This window comes from Rhipicephalus sanguineus, chromosome 6 (assembly GCF_013339695.2).
Source record: "Rhipicephalus sanguineus isolate Rsan-2018 chromosome 6, BIME_Rsan_1.4, whole genome shotgun sequence".
Lineage (NCBI taxonomy): Eukaryota > Metazoa > Arthropoda > Arachnida > Ixodida > Ixodidae > Rhipicephalus > Rhipicephalus sanguineus.
In genome coordinates, this window is record NC_051181.1 from 77,259,859 (window position 1) to 77,277,304 (window position 17,446).

A 17,446-nucleotide genomic window follows, 5' to 3' on the forward strand; every position below is an offset into this window, starting at 1 on the left:
AAAAACACCACAATTCGGCTCCTTTTTCACGCAATATAAAGGGAACTGTCTAATACGTTGGTCACCCTGTAAGCAAGATTGCTTTTTTTTCTGCGCCTTGTCTCATTTAACACTTTGAACCGTGATTTACCGCATTTCACTTTTCTATGTTAAATTATGATGTCTCTTAATGAAGTCACGCAACTGCGTTCATGAAATTCTCAGTGAAGTTTACCTCTAATTGAAAAAGAAGTAAACTCGGTTTGGACCGAAATAAACATCAAAGAATTGCGGTAACTTTTTTTAAAGGGAGCTGCGTTTTGGTGAATACGTAGTGACTAAGCAAATCTTTGGGACAAGATAATTTTGTGCGGATAAATCTTACTACCCTACTTTATCACCGTACTTCACCAGCTCATCGGATTCTACGATTGCACAATTGACAAAACACGTTACTCACCTCCTGGAAATCTGTCCTGCAGACCAGCTGTATGAAGCCACGCAGGCAGGCAATAGCAATGTCGGCGTCGCTACATTGTGTCACCAGCTATGGATGTTATATCTTGGTGCTGTTGCGCCACAGGAGTCATGGATATGGCGAGTTCCTGGGGCACTGACAACAGAGAATTCGGGGATCTGGAGACTTCTGCAGCCTGTTGTAGCACGGGAGGCTCAGATGTGGCGCTTTCCAAGGGTTGTGGTTCCACCCCAATCATCTCTGCAGTGTTCCAGTGTGCGCAGACATACTCCTGCACTCGCTCCATTGGGCCCTGCGTGATGTGAAAGAGAGGCAAAAAACAAGCCACTTGTCAACGGCACTCCTTTCGGCTAGCAATAATATTACTACCCTAGTCTGTCTGCACGAAGGTACAAAAGCACGAAATAGATGACGAATAAGGTGGTCTCGCAGCCTTCCAGAAACTCCCATCCTGAATCTAGTCTACCGTTTGCAGGTCATGAAAAACCAAGCAAACGAGCATGAAGGCAATAATTCTGACTTGTAAGACCTCTTGTAGCATATGTAATAACATTTGTAGTCTTAGTCTGGCCTATTTTGTTACGTCACATCTGTCTTCCTTTTAAACGAATGAAATCTAATGCAGCATTCTGACTCAGGATCGTCAATGGAAGAAGAAAGAAACGGCTCTCTCATGTGTGAACACGTAAGTGGGAGAGGGACTCAAACCAGTATGATCGCTAACTCTCCACCTTCCCTAATAAAGCTAATCATGAACCCTTCCATATTCAATTGAAACGGTATCCAAAATTCTCTGAACAAGATTTCGAAATAGCAAACAGAGCCCATCATGCGTATGACACTGCAAAATAATTGATCATTTCTTATATCAATATAATTCAGGGCTATACAGGACTATGGCAGTGACCCTCGAGCTAGAAAAATTTAATTATTTGGAGCGCAAGAAGACCTTCGCTGCCATAAGATGTGAATACGAGACTTGCACGCACGTTCCTCGTATATAGCGAAGGAAATGCTGTAGGCCTCGCAGCAGCGCAATTGCACCGATATAGTGCAGTATTAAAATAGAGGGGAGCACATGAAGCATACGATTACATCCAGAAGGCATAACAGTTCAAGCGCCCAGGGTGTTTCTACCGAGCTTAAATTCTCAAAATACGTGTAACTTTTGAGAATTTCAGCTTGGTAGACACGCCGAGCACTGCCCAGTATATTGAAGAATGAGACACATCTAAGTTAATCTTGAGTAGTCGTAATCATTACTAGGATTCACATTTTGACGGGACACGTGGTGCAAGATGAAGAATTCAATTTTTGACTGCCACCAAATGCTACGTACCTGGAAACGGGCTTCGTCGATAGTGGAGACGGTGTGGGCTGCGGTGTAGGGCCACCGTTCTCCTAAAGCGGAAAGTTCGTCTGCCTGCGACTCGCTGTAGAGCGGCACTGGTGGCGACTCCAAAACTGCTGGAAACAGTGCGACGATGTCGTTCACGCGTTTCTGGAACCAGTCCTGGTCGTAGATGGTGCCTTGATTGGAGTTCACGCTGCACAGAAACGCTCCGAACAGCACGTAAGCGTCGTGCATCGTGGCAACGGCCTCGGAGCCGGTCATCACGTCCGCAGCTACTGGCGAACCACCATGCTGTCGATCTCTTCTAGCCGCAAGCAATCCGCGTCGCTGCCTTGCAGAACCTGAGGCGCAAATGAAACGATAACCGCTAGCACGACGTTTTCTTCGCGCGATGTAAAACATTTCTCAGGGACCACTATAGTATACATTAGGCCACAAATCAACGTGCTGAACCATCAGCGTAAATCCTTGTAGCTGAAATTCCACCTGGCGGCTCTGCAAATTCATGACAGCACCCGGTGTTCCAGCTCAAGATCATGATTTACTCGATAATCCGGCTGTAGGCTAGACCGCTTCGTTCCCTACCTCTTGTTTTCTTATAATGCGGAACGCAGGCCATTTCACTTTTCAATTTCAAATATGATGTATCTTACAGAAGGCTCAATAACTTTGCTGATCGAATAGTTAGCCAAATATTATTTCATTGAGCAGAAGCAGATTATTTCTTCGTAAGAAATACAGTTTCACTTTATTCCCAGTAACACTTTCAATGCGTAATAAGTAAGGAGCGGGGTATAAAGAATTTCACATGAACAGTATAGACGTGAATAGGTTTCCGTAGATTCTTCTAATTGGTTTTTGTCATTACAAATGCTTAACAAATTTTAGTCTTAGCAATTTTTTTTACCGTACTTTAGTACGAACTATAGTCGGTTCAATGTGAGAACAGAACGGCATTTCATGCTCAAATACTTATGCCGCAATGAGCGTGCAATCGCTACTGACGTCACGAGCCAGATGGCCTGAGACTCCGCCTTCCGACTAGTTTAGGGAACTATTTTTCACGCTTTTCTAATCTGGGTGGGGCCTCTTCTGCTTTAGATGGTCTAGCCGAATGTAGACACCAGCTGATCTCATTGGATATTCCCCACCCCCAACGAAAGGAAAGCTTGCTTACCTTAGAATAACCGGGCGTGCAGAAAAGCTTGATGAAGCCAAGCAGACAGGCGACAGCTCTGTAGAGGTGCACACCCTTCGTCACCAGGCGAATCCAGTTGGGGTCGAAATCTCGCTTCCGTCGGGGGAAAGCGTAGACTGTTAGTCTGGGCACCATCGTAGCCATGAACCTGAGAATCCACGGGAGGCTTGGATCTCGCGACTTCCACGTTCTCTCGCACCACAGGAGGCCCAGATCTGGCGTCGTCTCGAGCCTCATGCATAACAAAGGACTCGGGTACCGCGACTTCCAGACGCTAGTGCTGGGGATTGTCCGCAATGCGAGGCCCAGATATGGCGACATCCAGGGGCTGTGGCATCACAATATGCTCGGCTTTGGCTGCCTCTGGAGCCTCTTGCACCACTAGAATCCCTGATTTGGCGGCATGCAGGGGCTGTGAGACTGCGGGAGCCGTGGATACAGCGACTTCCAGGGGCTGTTGTACGACAGGAGCTGAGATATGCTGACTTGCTCCTGATGGCTGTGGCTACGTATCGATCATCTCGACAATTCGCCACTGCGCGCAGGCATACCCCTGAAGTCGCTTCATTGGGCCCTGCGTGATGGGAAGGGGGGGGGGGGTGTCCCAATAAGCGAACTTGTTACTTACTTAGGCAAAAAACACAAAATGCATGTCGCTTTGCAGTGTTCCGGCGGTTTGTACTCTAAATAGCATCCACCTTGTGCAAGTCATATGAAACTAGTATACCAGCACGCCGGCAGGCCATTCTGGCTAGCTTGACCTCTTGTTGAACTTATTAGTATTCTGCATGCTACAAAACTAGTCCTGCCTATTTTGACACTTTACTAGCGATTTAACACGAAGCGTTGAAGTGTTGTGCAACAAGTGATCATCGGTGGAAGATTTACCAAGCAGTAATTTCATGGTAAAACACTTACTAAGGCTGCAAATTACTCGAGCCAGCATGATCACAGCTTTTCATCTCCTTAACAGGTACTAGGTATGATCCCAGCTATCTTGAATTGAAGGGGGAGAAGTTTACTGCTCAACTATTGATCACGTCCACCATTACTCGGTTGTAATGCAACACAAGAATGTGTAGCACTGATCTCAATAACAAAGCACGTTAATCTTCGTAAACGCAAAAAAGGCCCTCGCTGCCATGCTGCACAATTTCCAGACGCACACGCACGTGGTTGATAACTGTCGCTGTCAAGCAGTTATTTTTAGAGTCACTGGAAAAATTTCAGAGTATCGCATCTGTTTTCCGCGCGCCGCCGCCGACGCGATTGGCTTACTCGCATCACGTGACCTCTCGCCGCCATATCCCTTCTAAGCGCTTTGGGTGCAGGCGCGTTCAATGCAGAGCGTGGCCGGACATTTAGCAGTACCACGGTCCCCAGAAGTACTTCGTCGCTTTTTTAAACGCGTCATGCAGACAGGGGCGTAAGCAGACATTATTTTCGGGGGGGGGGGGGGGAGGAGGGGGAACGGGCCCGGTGTGCCACCCCTGATATGCCACTGCATGCAGATGCCAGAAGAGAGAAGCTCACCATCAATCGAACGTTACTGGTGAGCTACTCTGGGAATCTCGTTTGCCGTGTGGGAAAAATTAATGTCAAAGAGCGGCGTTCTACGTGGCTGCATAGTTGCCCTGAACGAATTCGCCCCCCCCCCCCTCGAATAACACTCCTTCCTGCAGTGAACTACACTAACTTTGCTGGAAATGATCTTATGCGACAGGATACTTCACCTTGTCGGTTAGCTATGGCCAGCGATATTGAAAACTACACACCTTTCTATTTGCTCGGCTGTTTATATCTCGATCTGTTGAACAGATTACGCATGCTATCCGAGTTATAAGCGTGTCACGCACGAGAGCGAAATCGAAGATTTATTACAATAATAACTGTTTACTGGTATACCTTGAAGGCAATTGTGGCATGATCATTTGGCATTGCACAAAATAGAAGCGTGGAACTCTGTTGATCAACTTGGTATAGGGCAATGTTATCAAGCGTATTTTTAAATTTGTGCAAAAAAATGCTACTAATGCTGCATTGCGCCGAGCGTACCCTTAAAATACTATAGGCGATGCGCAAAGCGCCGACGACGCCATCTGCCGCCATGGCTCGGAAGCGCTCGCGGGCCCGGCGAGCAGTGTTCCCGCGAGCGTCTATACGCGAGTGCACGGATGGATGTGTTTTTCATCGTGATTTAACGATTATGGCGGGCCTCAGCGATGTCGAAAAATAACTGCTGCGTTGTCGGCTGCTCAAACACACACAAACAATCGCCAGGAACGCACATCTACAGGTTACCGGTGCTATTTCATGAGCGAAAGCGACGGCGGCGGTGGATTGCGGCTGTACGACGTAGAAGCTAAGAAATCGCGCTTTGTTTACGGCAGTGTTAGAACGATTACCGTGTTTTTATTTCTTCTTTTTTTGTCGCTACGTTTTCAGCGAACGCTACTACGTTTACACTTGGTCGCCTCGCCTGCATTGTAGACATTACAATTCACATGAGGTTGTTATTACTGATAAGACGCGATACCCTGGCTCACTTGAAAAACGAATGGCGCGAAGCGCAACGCGAGAGAATGTAGGGCAGGTGACGGCTCCTTTAAAAAAGCGCCGTGGAATCACACGTGTGCTGTACGAAATCGGCTGCATTCTACCTATTGATGGCACTGGAATGCGATCATCGGTGCAGAATGTTCGCTGTGCGCTTCTGCACCGATGATGACAAGCTTATCGTTCATTTTTTTTACAAGTTTATCGTGCTCGTTTCAAAGTTTTACCAACGCTGACCCTTCACGTGGCCGACCCTGTGAAATCTATACGCCGGTGCGACAGCGCTCCCTCAAAACCTACTATATCAGCACATGGCACGTAAACGAAGTGTGTCGAGAAAAAACATTGGTTCACGCGTCAACGCATGCAGGCGTTAGTGATCGGGACGTTATAAAGAAAGCGGTGTACTTACGATGAGCTCCACTTCGTAGGAGAAGCTTGTTGTCTATTGTCTGTGACAAACACTTGTCGCGTATGGGGACATTGTCGTCCCACACAGCTGTGACATCGGACACATGTCCACTATTATAAAGTGCGGCTCCTTTGCGCACACTGTTGCCGCAAAAGAAATTAGCTGGGACGCGCACAACCGGCGAATAGCACGCGCGCAAATGAGGCGTCTGCTACGCGGCCCGCGAGCGGTTCCAACGGCCGCCGCTACGCGGCTTTCAGTGGCGCCCCTATAGGCGCTGCGCATCGCGGATATAATTGTTGAGAAATGGTCACAGAAAAAAAAAAAAGCAGACCCACGCATTGAGGGAGTCGATTTTATGTGAGCCCTAGGTCTATATACATACTGTGTTGCAGTAGCATGCGCTTTAAAAATTCCGGGATGTGCTATTTCTGATCGAAAGAACATAAAGCACCGTGCCGAGGAAGTTTTAATAAGAGTGCATTATGAAAAAAAAAGTGCAGCAGTGCAGAAACCGAACCCCAGCTGTTTACGCGCTGGCAACGCCAAAAAAAGAACTGTTTGTCGGAACACAGCAAAATATTTGCAAATTCATTGCAACGTTAGGAATATTAAGGAGACAAGAAATAGGAAATGAAACAATTTAGTGATGTCAATCATTTTTGATGACCTATTTTCTACGTATCGCAAGATAAGATGCACCTCACCTACCGCACGCCGATTCGCCCGTGCGTTCGGCTGCTGGCGTTCCGAATCAAGACGTCGCGCACAACTTCCAATTACCGTACACACACAACTCCTATTACACATATCAACCAGTTGAACAGCAAGCATGGTGCGCAAGCAAGCTATGTGTCAGCGACAGGTCGAAGGACGCAATGTTGAATGTTCTCGATGTTGTTGGATAACGTTATCGAGTGCAGTGAACCTGAACACCGACTGCAAAGCTAGCGCAAACAGTCAAGATTTACCAAATGTCGAAGTAAATGACATCTCGCACGATGTCACTGCGCTAATGCAACTATGTTTACAGCTCCGGACCTAGCGAACACGCCCGGGCGTGACACGAAAAGAGACCGATGAAGCCATGAAGAGAGTTCGCGAGCACATGGCAACATTCGCCGTACGTTTCATTAGTTACACCGCTAACCGCGCAGTCGATCCATACCTGTCGATGACTCGAAATCACTTCTAATATCCTCTTGAAGAAACACATACACATAATGCCGTTCTGCAGAGCGTAACACGGCACTGAGGCGAAAAGATCGGTCACTTCTCAACACACGCTAGCAACGCGCTGGACGGTCTGGAAGGGACATGGCCGCCGCCACCCAATGTTGCCCGCGCGCAGCCTACCTTTGCGGTACTCTGATTTTCCAGTGACTCTAGTTATTTTTACATACACTGCACCATATTATTTCCAACTAAAGTGGAATGGAGACCCTGCACGGTTAGAAGCAGCACATATACAAGGGTACAGTGCAGCATTAAAATTCTTGGCAGCGTATCAAGTATTTCATTACGTCTCGACGACTTTGTAGGTCAAGCACCGAAGATGTTTTTCAAAACACCAATCTTTTGAGAATTTTCACTACGTAGGCGAGCACGGAATGGCCGAATATAAAGCAATATGGGACGCATATATATGCTTCTTGAGTATTGCTAGCAATCTTAATTTTGGATACAAGCCTCTTTTCGTGGCGACACGTGATGCAAGTAGAGTCATTCTATCGGAGACTACCAAGGTACGTACCTGGAAACGGCCTTCGACGATAATGCAGATAATGTGCGCTGCACTGGTGGCGGCTCCGAAACCGCTGGAAACAGAGCGACGAGGTCCTTCCCCCAGTTCATTAACCAGTCCTGGATGACGTTGGCGCTGGCCTTGGAGTTTAAGTTCCACAGGAAGACCCCGAACAGCACGCACACATCGTTCATCGTGGCGGTGGGCACCGACGTAGTGATCCTCTGCCGCTGCTGCTGGCGAACCACGATGCTGTCGATCTTCACTTCTTGCAGCCGCAGACCATCCGCGTCGCTTCCTTGCAAAGCCTGAGTCGAAAACGAAACGACAACCGAAGTATACAAACACTTACAGAATACTGCCCAGGACACTCAGCGCGATTCACCAATCTGCACCATCCATTGAATGTTGCTGCTGAACATTCGAAGAAGTATACATACAATATATGTAGCTTAATGCCTCGACAACGCGCACAGTAATTTGCCCCCGATATGCACAACCACTTGCAACTTGCACTGAAATATTCAATCGTGTACGTAAGACAGATGCATCGTTACAAAATACTGTGAAAAAGATAACAATAATAATTGCTGTGGTTTAACTTCCCAAAACCACGATTTTGTTATGAGAGAGTAGTGGAGGGCTCCGGCAATTTTGACCATCTGGTGTTCTTTAACGTGCACCTAAATATAAGTACACAGGCCTCAAGCATTTTCGCCTCCATCGAAAACTCGGCCGTCGAGGCCGGAAGTCGATCCCGCGACCTTCGGGTCAGCAGTGGCGCACCATAACCACGATACCACCGTGGCGGGTGAAGAACCACACATTCACATGTCACCCTGCACCAGTGTTGCCAGAGCAAAGGTATAAGGCCTCACTTGTAGGTGTAAGCCTTGCATGGACACCGCGATTGAGTCATAATAATAGATTGTAGCTCCTAGAAAAAGCACCCGCCACGGTGGTCTAGTGGTTATGGTGCTCAACTGCTCACCCGAAGGTCGCGGGATAGAATCCCTGCCGTAGCGGCAGCGCGCTCGATGGAGGCCAAAGTGCCGTGTACTTAGACATAAGTGCACGTTAAAAAACTCCACCAACTCGTAAGCCCTCCACTACGGCATCCCTCATAATCATATCCTGGTTTTCAGACGTTGAACCCCAATGATGAACTTCGGAAAAACAGCGCTAAGAGGGGACATTGAAAGAGGCGCATGTGATTCACACGCGCAGTGACGCATCTGTAACCATGGCTTGCGCAGACCTGCTCAAGAAAGAGCATCTCGATCATTGAATAATCTTTGCGCGTGTGCCGTTAAAACAGTGCTCTCTTCATATCATTTTTGTTCTTGTTTTTGCGTGGGTATATATTCTGATACGGCGAAATAAAACTGATTGTTGCTAATCGGGGCGTAGTCTTGTCACTGCTTTATATGTGCCGTATTAGCGCTGTTTTTCCGAAGTTCAAGATGTACCGACAAGCGCGCATTTCAGACAAACGATACCACATTCCAAAGTGAGAGATTACAGCATTGTCACAAAACACGTGATTATTGGTTCGATTCATTAGAAACATTGACATGAAAAATTGAAGGTAAGCACAACGGCGTACTTAGATTTAGGTGCACGTTAAGGAACCCGAGTGGACTCGTGCTTAACACTTTCGTGACCGCGGACATATCGGTTATTTGGGGTAGTTGTTTCCTGCCACAGATATTAAATGATGCTAAAGTGTAGCGTATCAACTGATAGAATGAGCATTGGTCTTTCTAACAGTATCAATTTGAAACAACAAATTTTTTCGAATATTATCAGAAATTTTATCATGCAAAGAAAAATGCATCGAAAAGTAAGAAAAATTCCCGAAAACATCAGCGATACTCTGCCCTGCGTAAACAAAAAAAAATCGGAATATTGGTTTTGAACGAAAACCCTTTATAGAATGAAAGCCCAAATATATCCTCTGTAAGGAAAAAACGTTATATACAGAAATGCAAAAATTTTAAAAACTAGTGCCTATCATGCCACCGTGAGAGGCGGTTTCTCGACGCGGTGAAACAAAGGTTGGCTCACTGCGCGTTGGCTGTTCGAAAATGTGCATGCACGCGTACTTATATGTGTGGTTCCTAGTCTCTCTGACGACTTCTGCGGTGAAAAACAACACGAAGAAGCCGCCGCGCGGCCCTCAGGGAGCGCTAGGTCAAACTTCACTCCACGCCGTCTTCGCGGAGTAAACTCCGCCCTTTCTACAGCCGACGCCCAATGCTCCTGCCTGAACGAAGTTGACACCTCGCAGATAAGAGCTGTGACCTTTACTGCACACCGGATACGTTTAAAATCAACGCGCTGAAGCGATAAAACGGCCTGAAGAGAGAGCGAATCTTACTGGCGGATACCTGCTGATGTTCCGGGGCTGTTTGACGCAATATCGCTGTCCGTACTGACGTCTGACAAATCGAAGTCGTCTTCCGAGTCTGTCCTGCTACCGTCATCCAGATTAGCACTCAGATTAATCGGAATCTGTCGAAAATCGCCGACTACGTTGAAACCCGTGAGCGACGTCGACGCAATAACCGAAACCATTAGGGCTCACCTCCCCAACTTCGAACGAGCTTTAAAAATCTCACCGCGGCGGAAAAAAGAAACTAACAACAGCTATTGATTTAAAAAACATGCTCTTTGGCCTTTTCGATGTCGTTAGCTGTCTAAATGAGCTCAGAGAGCGCCGAAATTTGAATTTGAAGTCATTGTCAGCATACTAACGATGGGAAAAAGCGCGGTCACGAAAGTGTTAAGCTTCATAAGCCTTCTTACATGGGTTAAAATGACACAGAAAAAACGACAAAAAATACCTAGTGATTCACGTGAAAAACTGAAGGTAAGCACAACGGCGTAATTAGATTTAGGTGCACGTAAAGGAACCCCATAGGGCTCGCGCTTAAAGGGGCCCTGCAACGATTTTTCAGCAGGCTCAGAAAACGCTGCCGATCGGTAGCCGACACTCCCGAGAACACGCTAGCCAAACAATATGCCGCACCTCGCGGCCTGGACTTTACAATAAATGTTCAAAATCAGCTATAAATCGCTTCCTATTCTCAAATGATGCTATTTACTCAAGATCCCTGCGTCACTGACTCAAGTTCACACATTGACTGATTTGATCATGGCGGGCTCGGTAGTTACTGCGGCCGCCGTGGGAGGCCGCCATGTGCCCGCGCCCTCGCGATTGTACTGAAAGAAATAAAAAAGCAAGAAAGAAAGAAAGAAAGAGAAAAAGAAAGAAAGAATAAGTGCTCAAGGTCACGAGGCGCGCGCGACGTGCCTTCTGCCCCCTTACCACCCCTCCCTAGTTAGCTTCCAGCGCTTTTATCGGGACGAGAGAATAGAGACCAATTACTGCATGCGACAAATCTTTGCAACTCCGAACGTACTACACGGGTCCGAAAATTTTTTTAGGCTTCTTTAGTAAAAGAAATTTTTTAGCGCTACAAAGTTGAGGACGAAAAAACATGGACAACACAGACGTATGTTCCAACTAGCCCCCACCCAAGCTCTTCTTTAGTAAAGCGTTTCGACGGCTACTTGTAAAAGTGTTGGAGGGCCCCTTTAAGCTTTATGGGCTTTGATACATGGAATAAACTGCACAGAAATAAACGACAAATAAAAACTACTTAGCGATTCACAGGCCCCTCAGATACGATAGATCCTCCATGTGTTCTTGCGCACTTCTCCTAGGATGTCCTCAAGAGGGATTCCTCGGATTGACGACAGCGTCGTGGCCACATGAACGGCCATCCCGGGGTGGGAGTGGGAGAGACGGCCGGACTCCTGCGAATCATGAATGAAAGTACGTAAGCCACTCACTCGTCACACCTGACATATTTATACGTATAGGGTGTACAACTCGAGATAAAACAACGTTGTTCTACAAGTTCTATTGCATTTTTCAGTAATCTATCAATGCGATTCCAGACCCGAGTTCTCGAGTGTGCCCTTTCGAGATGGTAGACGAGGAAAGAATCTATCGTAAACTTACGCGTCATCAGTATTTAATCAAAAGCTTTACACACTCAGAGTAACTGTGTAAGGACACACATATATACGTAAGTGTCAGATCTGAGCATGAGCAGTTGGCACATATAATTTGATACAACCGTTATTGTTCAGTACCTTAATCAAAAGCATATACGTAAAGAGTATGACGAAGAGAAATTTTAAATAGTATCTCATGCGAGCAGCGTCGACAAACACCGTCTTCACTAAACTACCCTGGGTAACTTCACAAGTAACCCTTTATTGAACGGTGTCCTATTTTCGGCACATACCGATTAACATTTTTTATTGCGGGTGCAAGAGACCAAGTTGAGAATGTGAAACATCCGGGGTGATTCCTCTAGTTATGTATCGTGGTTTTGGGACGTTAAACCCCAGATATTATTATTATCATCCCCTAGTTACACGCACTTAATATAAAAAAGTGCTGCTTTCCCTGGAGCAGTATGAAAAACAGACGAGAAATAGATTTCACAGTGCACGTGCAAGTTCGGAATGCGAACGACACATTAGCTATATTTTTTTCTTGCAACCTTTTTCTCGCTGCCGAAGCATGAAAAAGTTAATAATAATAATAATAATAATATCTGGGGTTTAACGTCCCAAAACCACGATATGATTATGAGAGACGCCGTAGTGGAGGGCTCCGGAAATTTCGACCACCTGGGGTTCTTTAACGTGCACCTAAATCTAAGTACACGGGCCTCAAACATTTTCGCCTCCATCGAAAATGCAGCCGCCGCGGCCATGAAAAAGTTCCTCTAGCACATATCGTGGCCTTAAAACTTCATGCTCGCTATTGCTTTTCTCAATTCCCTTTCCCACTGCGGTATATATTTGGAATATATTTGCCACAGCATGCATTTCAGTGAGGGAATGCGCAATATGGTGCCATATCTGTTTTGTTGCACAATACAAATACAAACAAAGCACAGCCTCTGAGATCTTGCAGCGCAGCTCTGTTGTGACGGATATCGGTTGTGGTGTAGCCTCTGAGACTCTTCACGAAAGTCTGAGGTGGCAGCCACAGTACCTGGCATTTTTATTGATAGGTTATTGGAGCGAGTACATAAACATATATGTCAAGTCCCCACCAATGCAAGTCGATAATTGCTTTTTCGATTTACTCGTCAACTCATGCTCCCTGGCCCCAGTCAGTTGTCGGTAACATGTAAGCGGCCATCTTGCACATAGATGTCGGCGGTCAAATGCGCGAAGTGAAGCGTTCAGTTATGCCTGAATACGAGAAAAAAAATGCTTTGCTTTGTTCCACAAACGACACTAAAAAGAACGAAGTCAGCAAGATTTTGTTTTTCAACCACGGCAGCAATGTCGCTTGCATATCTGCACGTTGCGCCATATTTGCAACAAACGCGTATCTTCATTATTACAGTCACAATAAGCCTGAAAATTTGAGCGTATGGTCTTCGTCTGTTTTATGATAAAAGCTGAGCAAATTATTATTTTCATGACTTTCTCATTATTCATGCAATAGAGGTAACATTATCTACTGGTAATATGGGTATTGCACGTACTCTGTTTGGAAGGAAGTATGGCGCGTCCGTCTCCAGCAGCAGGCGGTCCAGAGGGATCTTTCGGCCAACCTCGGCAAGTGGACCAGCGTTACGAAAGCCCAACAGCGGGGTGAGGCCAATGCAGAGGTTTGGAAAGGCGTCGAGCCACTGCTGTGCCTCCGTCCACTCTCCGGTAAAGCAGTGTCGATGGATCCGCCAGTCCACGGGCATCTCCTGGTTGGTGCAACACAATACCGGAAAAGTTTTTAATACATACACGGACCTTGCTACAACAGTGTGGTCACTGTTTGAAATGGCGCGTAGAAAAATAGCGGTTGATAAAAGTTTGTTCGAGTGCTATATGTTGCTAATGAATGAGCGTGCAGGAGCAGCGCGATTCGTGACTACATTATTATAAATACGCAACTGTCCTTAACCACCATACCTTACCTGCAGGTCATTCTCATAAGTGCACGTGAACAGAAACATCACCGAAATTGCAGCTAAACGCAATAAGTTATCCAGAGATCAGCATGCATGTTGTTCCTTACGACTTGGACCAGGCCAACAAAAACCAAGGCAATAACATATTACTATTAGGCCAAGGATACTTCCACTCCCTCGCGCACACTGATTGTGTGTTCCGGTCAGCGTCGACAATAAGAACCAATAAAAAGTTACTCTGGCTGCATAATTCTTAACCTCGCATGCGAAGTTGTGCATCATACTCGAAATAATGAAGAATCATCCCGAATTGTTTCCGGCTTCCTAGGTATCAATCAGATTTTTCTTGGCCTCGTTATGAAGCTCTGAGAAAAACGCGCATGTATACGCGAAATGACAGCTATTATACTAAATAATCCTCAATTAATTACTACAAGTAGCTGGAGCGAAAAACTAGAAGAAAAAGAAGAGTAGATGACAGAACCTTGATTTGGCGGTATTCTAGTGAGCTATGGCAAGCGCGGAACAGTTAAATCAGGAAATATTTGTCTATTCATATGTGCCTGCCTTATTGTGGTTCTCCACGAAAATGATTGAATAAGCACTCGAAGTACGTTCAATAATCACTCTTTACTTGCAAGCACTAGGACAAACGAAAGCTTCATTCCTTCGCTGTTGCTGCGTTTACTGGTGCGTTGAACAAACTTCATAGGTGAGATAACTTCTTCACAATACGCCGCACACTGAAGCTTACATGAATACAAACTACATTAGAACAGCGTTGATTTCTTTCAGATCGTCCAGCATATATACGAAACACTCCTGACGACTGGCGATAACAAATCGCGTACAGAATGTGTACGCGGCACCTGAAGGGGCTCGTCATAAAGCGTACTTTGAATTAGTAGTGCCGCAAGAAAGCCACCGTACCTCTTTGAGGATCCTGAGGGTGTCCATCGAGGCATCCCTCGAGTGTATGACGAGGGGGAGCTTCCCGTTGCGGGCTAAGTGCAGCTGTGCCCGGAACACTCTCTGCTGCATCAGGTGGTCGCACTTGTTCCTGCAACGAACAAATGTCCAATTAAGTGATATGGTATAACAACACATGGAACATAATACGAGAATTAGGGGTCGCAAGAGAGGGATTGTTCAGGTATGCTGATATGTCTCATCTGAGTTAACACTGCTTGAAAGGGTGACATCCTTCTATGCTCATTGATTGAACAGCGTGCTATCAAGATTTTGTGGCCTTTATATTCAATGGGTAAATGCGATACTCCCCGGTGAAGGTTGTCGAACAACAAAACACCTGACAAGGGGGGATTATCTAGGGCATGTTACCTGGTGCTAACGTAGGTTTGGCGTCTTACGGGACGCATGCGCAATTTCGCAAACAAGATGCAGAGAGTCAACCACATTTTCAACCGATCTCGTGCAGCAACGAAGTTATTTGCTGAACAGTCTGACTGAACACGCACTCTATACTGGATAGATGGCGCGAACTGGAAACGGTGCAAACGAAAGAACGGGCATTAGCCCTAAATTGCCGCGCTTCATTTTGCGAATATATACTGTACATTCGCACGCCCATTCACGAGCAAATAATGCCTACGCCCTATGCCACAACTTCCGGGTCAGTTCGCGAAATGTTGGTTCACTTTAAAAAGAACACTCAGCATCTTTAGCTGAATTGCCACCGCCTTTTGAATATCTGGAAAAAGCACTTACTTGGACGAATAATCGAGGCCGATCTCTCCCAGGGCGACCACCCGCGGGTGCTCGAGCGCTGCGATCATGGCGTCCTCGATGTCTTCGTTGTACAGCCTGGCCATATGTGGGTGGCAGCCGAACGCGCCCCATACGCCCTCCTCGGACAGCAGTCCCCGCCAGACGTTCCGCTACGTGTACACAGGATACAACAGCGTCAAACTCGTGTTATCAGCTTACGTGCGCGCAAGGAGCTATGATGGTTAACATCCGAGTATAGTGCGAATATTTTCAGTACATGGCGCGACGAATGGACACTCCATTTGTTTTGAGGGCACTGTCCAAGACCTGCGCAAGATTTCTCGAAAGATTCTAGGACGATTTAGCGACGATGCGTATGTTACAGTAAGTGGTTGTAGACGTAATACACTTGAACCAGCCGCTCTAAATCGCTAATCAACTTAGCAGTGTGCATGATCGGGCTGGTTTGTATTGCTCATTTATTTGTGATTGATGATTTCTTCGCGAAAGAAAAATGTATTCTGTAAGGCGGGACTCATTCTTTTCGTGCCGTGTTAAAGAATTATTTTGTTTAGCCAAGACTAAAGCGTTCAGCAACGTATAACTAAAATACGCATAGGTCGGCAAAAAGGTGGAACTCACTCAAGAAGTCTATTTTGCTCTGAGGGCTCACAGACTCAACAAAGGATTCCCTAGTGGGACAAAATCAGACTAACTGACCAGATTTGCAACCGCGGACTCATTCTGACTCAAGCTCACCAACATATTACTCAGCCATGCTCACACGCACTCACGGCTTCACCTGTGTCTGAGAAAGCCTGACTGAGTCGACTCATGCGTCCGTCAGCGTAAGATTAGCTGTTTCGATCACGGTGTCAATGCTCTTTAACGTCAGTATCTCACACAATCGGTGCTCTAGGATACGCCTTTTTATCTTGTACTTTGAAATACCAGTTATCATTCGTTGCAGTCCAGTAAGAACATTTTTATAAAATGCGTGACTCACGCGAAATATTTTTACCAAGAACTTCCCTAGAAAGAGTTTGCAGGGGGAGGTCATGGCACCTGCTTCCCAATAACTCACGCCTCTTATCAATAAATATTGAGGTGGCGCATGAACGCTGGTGCGTCGAGATGCGTGTGAATGGACTGGAGTATAATCGTGAGCCGATATGAGGCCGATAGTAATGCTGAAGATGATTAGATAGCACCATAGGTCGACAATAAAAGGTGCGGCTAACTCGGATTCAGATTCACCAATGCTTTCCTCACCCGGACTCACTCGGACTCGCCGAAATATTACTCACCCGGACTCTGTTAGGCTCAGACTGCCGGCGCGATATGAATCTGAGTGATTAGACTCACGAGACATCTCCCCATTAAACCTTTATGTTTTGCGAAATACATTAATCAACACTGCAGGTATTCCAGTGAAAATGCAATCGCAGCTTATTATTGGTACTTTGTTGGGATTATCACGTGATGGCGCTATCTAAAAGCTCTCTTTACCCGTTTTCACCACATTAGACTATCCAAAAACTTCTGAATTCCCTGTGTTATCACAAAATGCTACATACCTTCTTGAAGGTCTCAGGGTCGCAAAAGACGGCCACGCACCCCTCATAGTTCTTCGGGAACGTGGCCGCATGCGCCTTCCTGAAGTCCGCGAAGGAGCCACTGTGCCTACACTTCCGGAAGAGGAAATCGAGGTGGCAGTGCGTGTCCACGATGCCGACTCGTGATGAAAACGAGTACGGCCACTCCTTGACACCGCGGGGCACTTCCGTGGCCAACTTCATGGCTTCCTGCGTACGAATGATACAGCAATTTATTTAACTTTATCGTAGCTATATACAGAAAGGTGTGAGATAGCGGGAAGGACTTGTAAATCGCAGTGCTTTGCATTATATAAAGTGCCTCTGAAAAAAAAAAAAGCTAGTTCCTACGGGCTGTCAATGGTCGCTGTGATCATTTTAACAGCTCTGGGCTGCA

At 46.3% G+C, this 17,446-nt stretch overlaps 2 protein-coding genes across 2 annotated transcripts in view; both read right to left on the reverse strand.

Annotated features, from left to right (window-relative positions):
* LOC119395911 (uncharacterized) overlaps positions 1-17,446 on the reverse strand; it is a 595,703-nt gene that overhangs the window by 301,617 nt on the left and 276,640 nt on the right. The gene's annotated exons all lie outside the window — the stretch shown is intronic.
* LOC119397361 (uncharacterized) overlaps positions 510-17,446 on the reverse strand; it is a 73,670-nt gene continuing 56,733 nt past the window's right edge. Inside the window, exon 2 of the mRNA XM_049416539.1 lies at positions 510-749. Coding sequence (XP_049272496.1) covers positions 510-749 — 240 coding nt within the window. The remainder of the gene's footprint in view (positions 750-17,446) is intronic.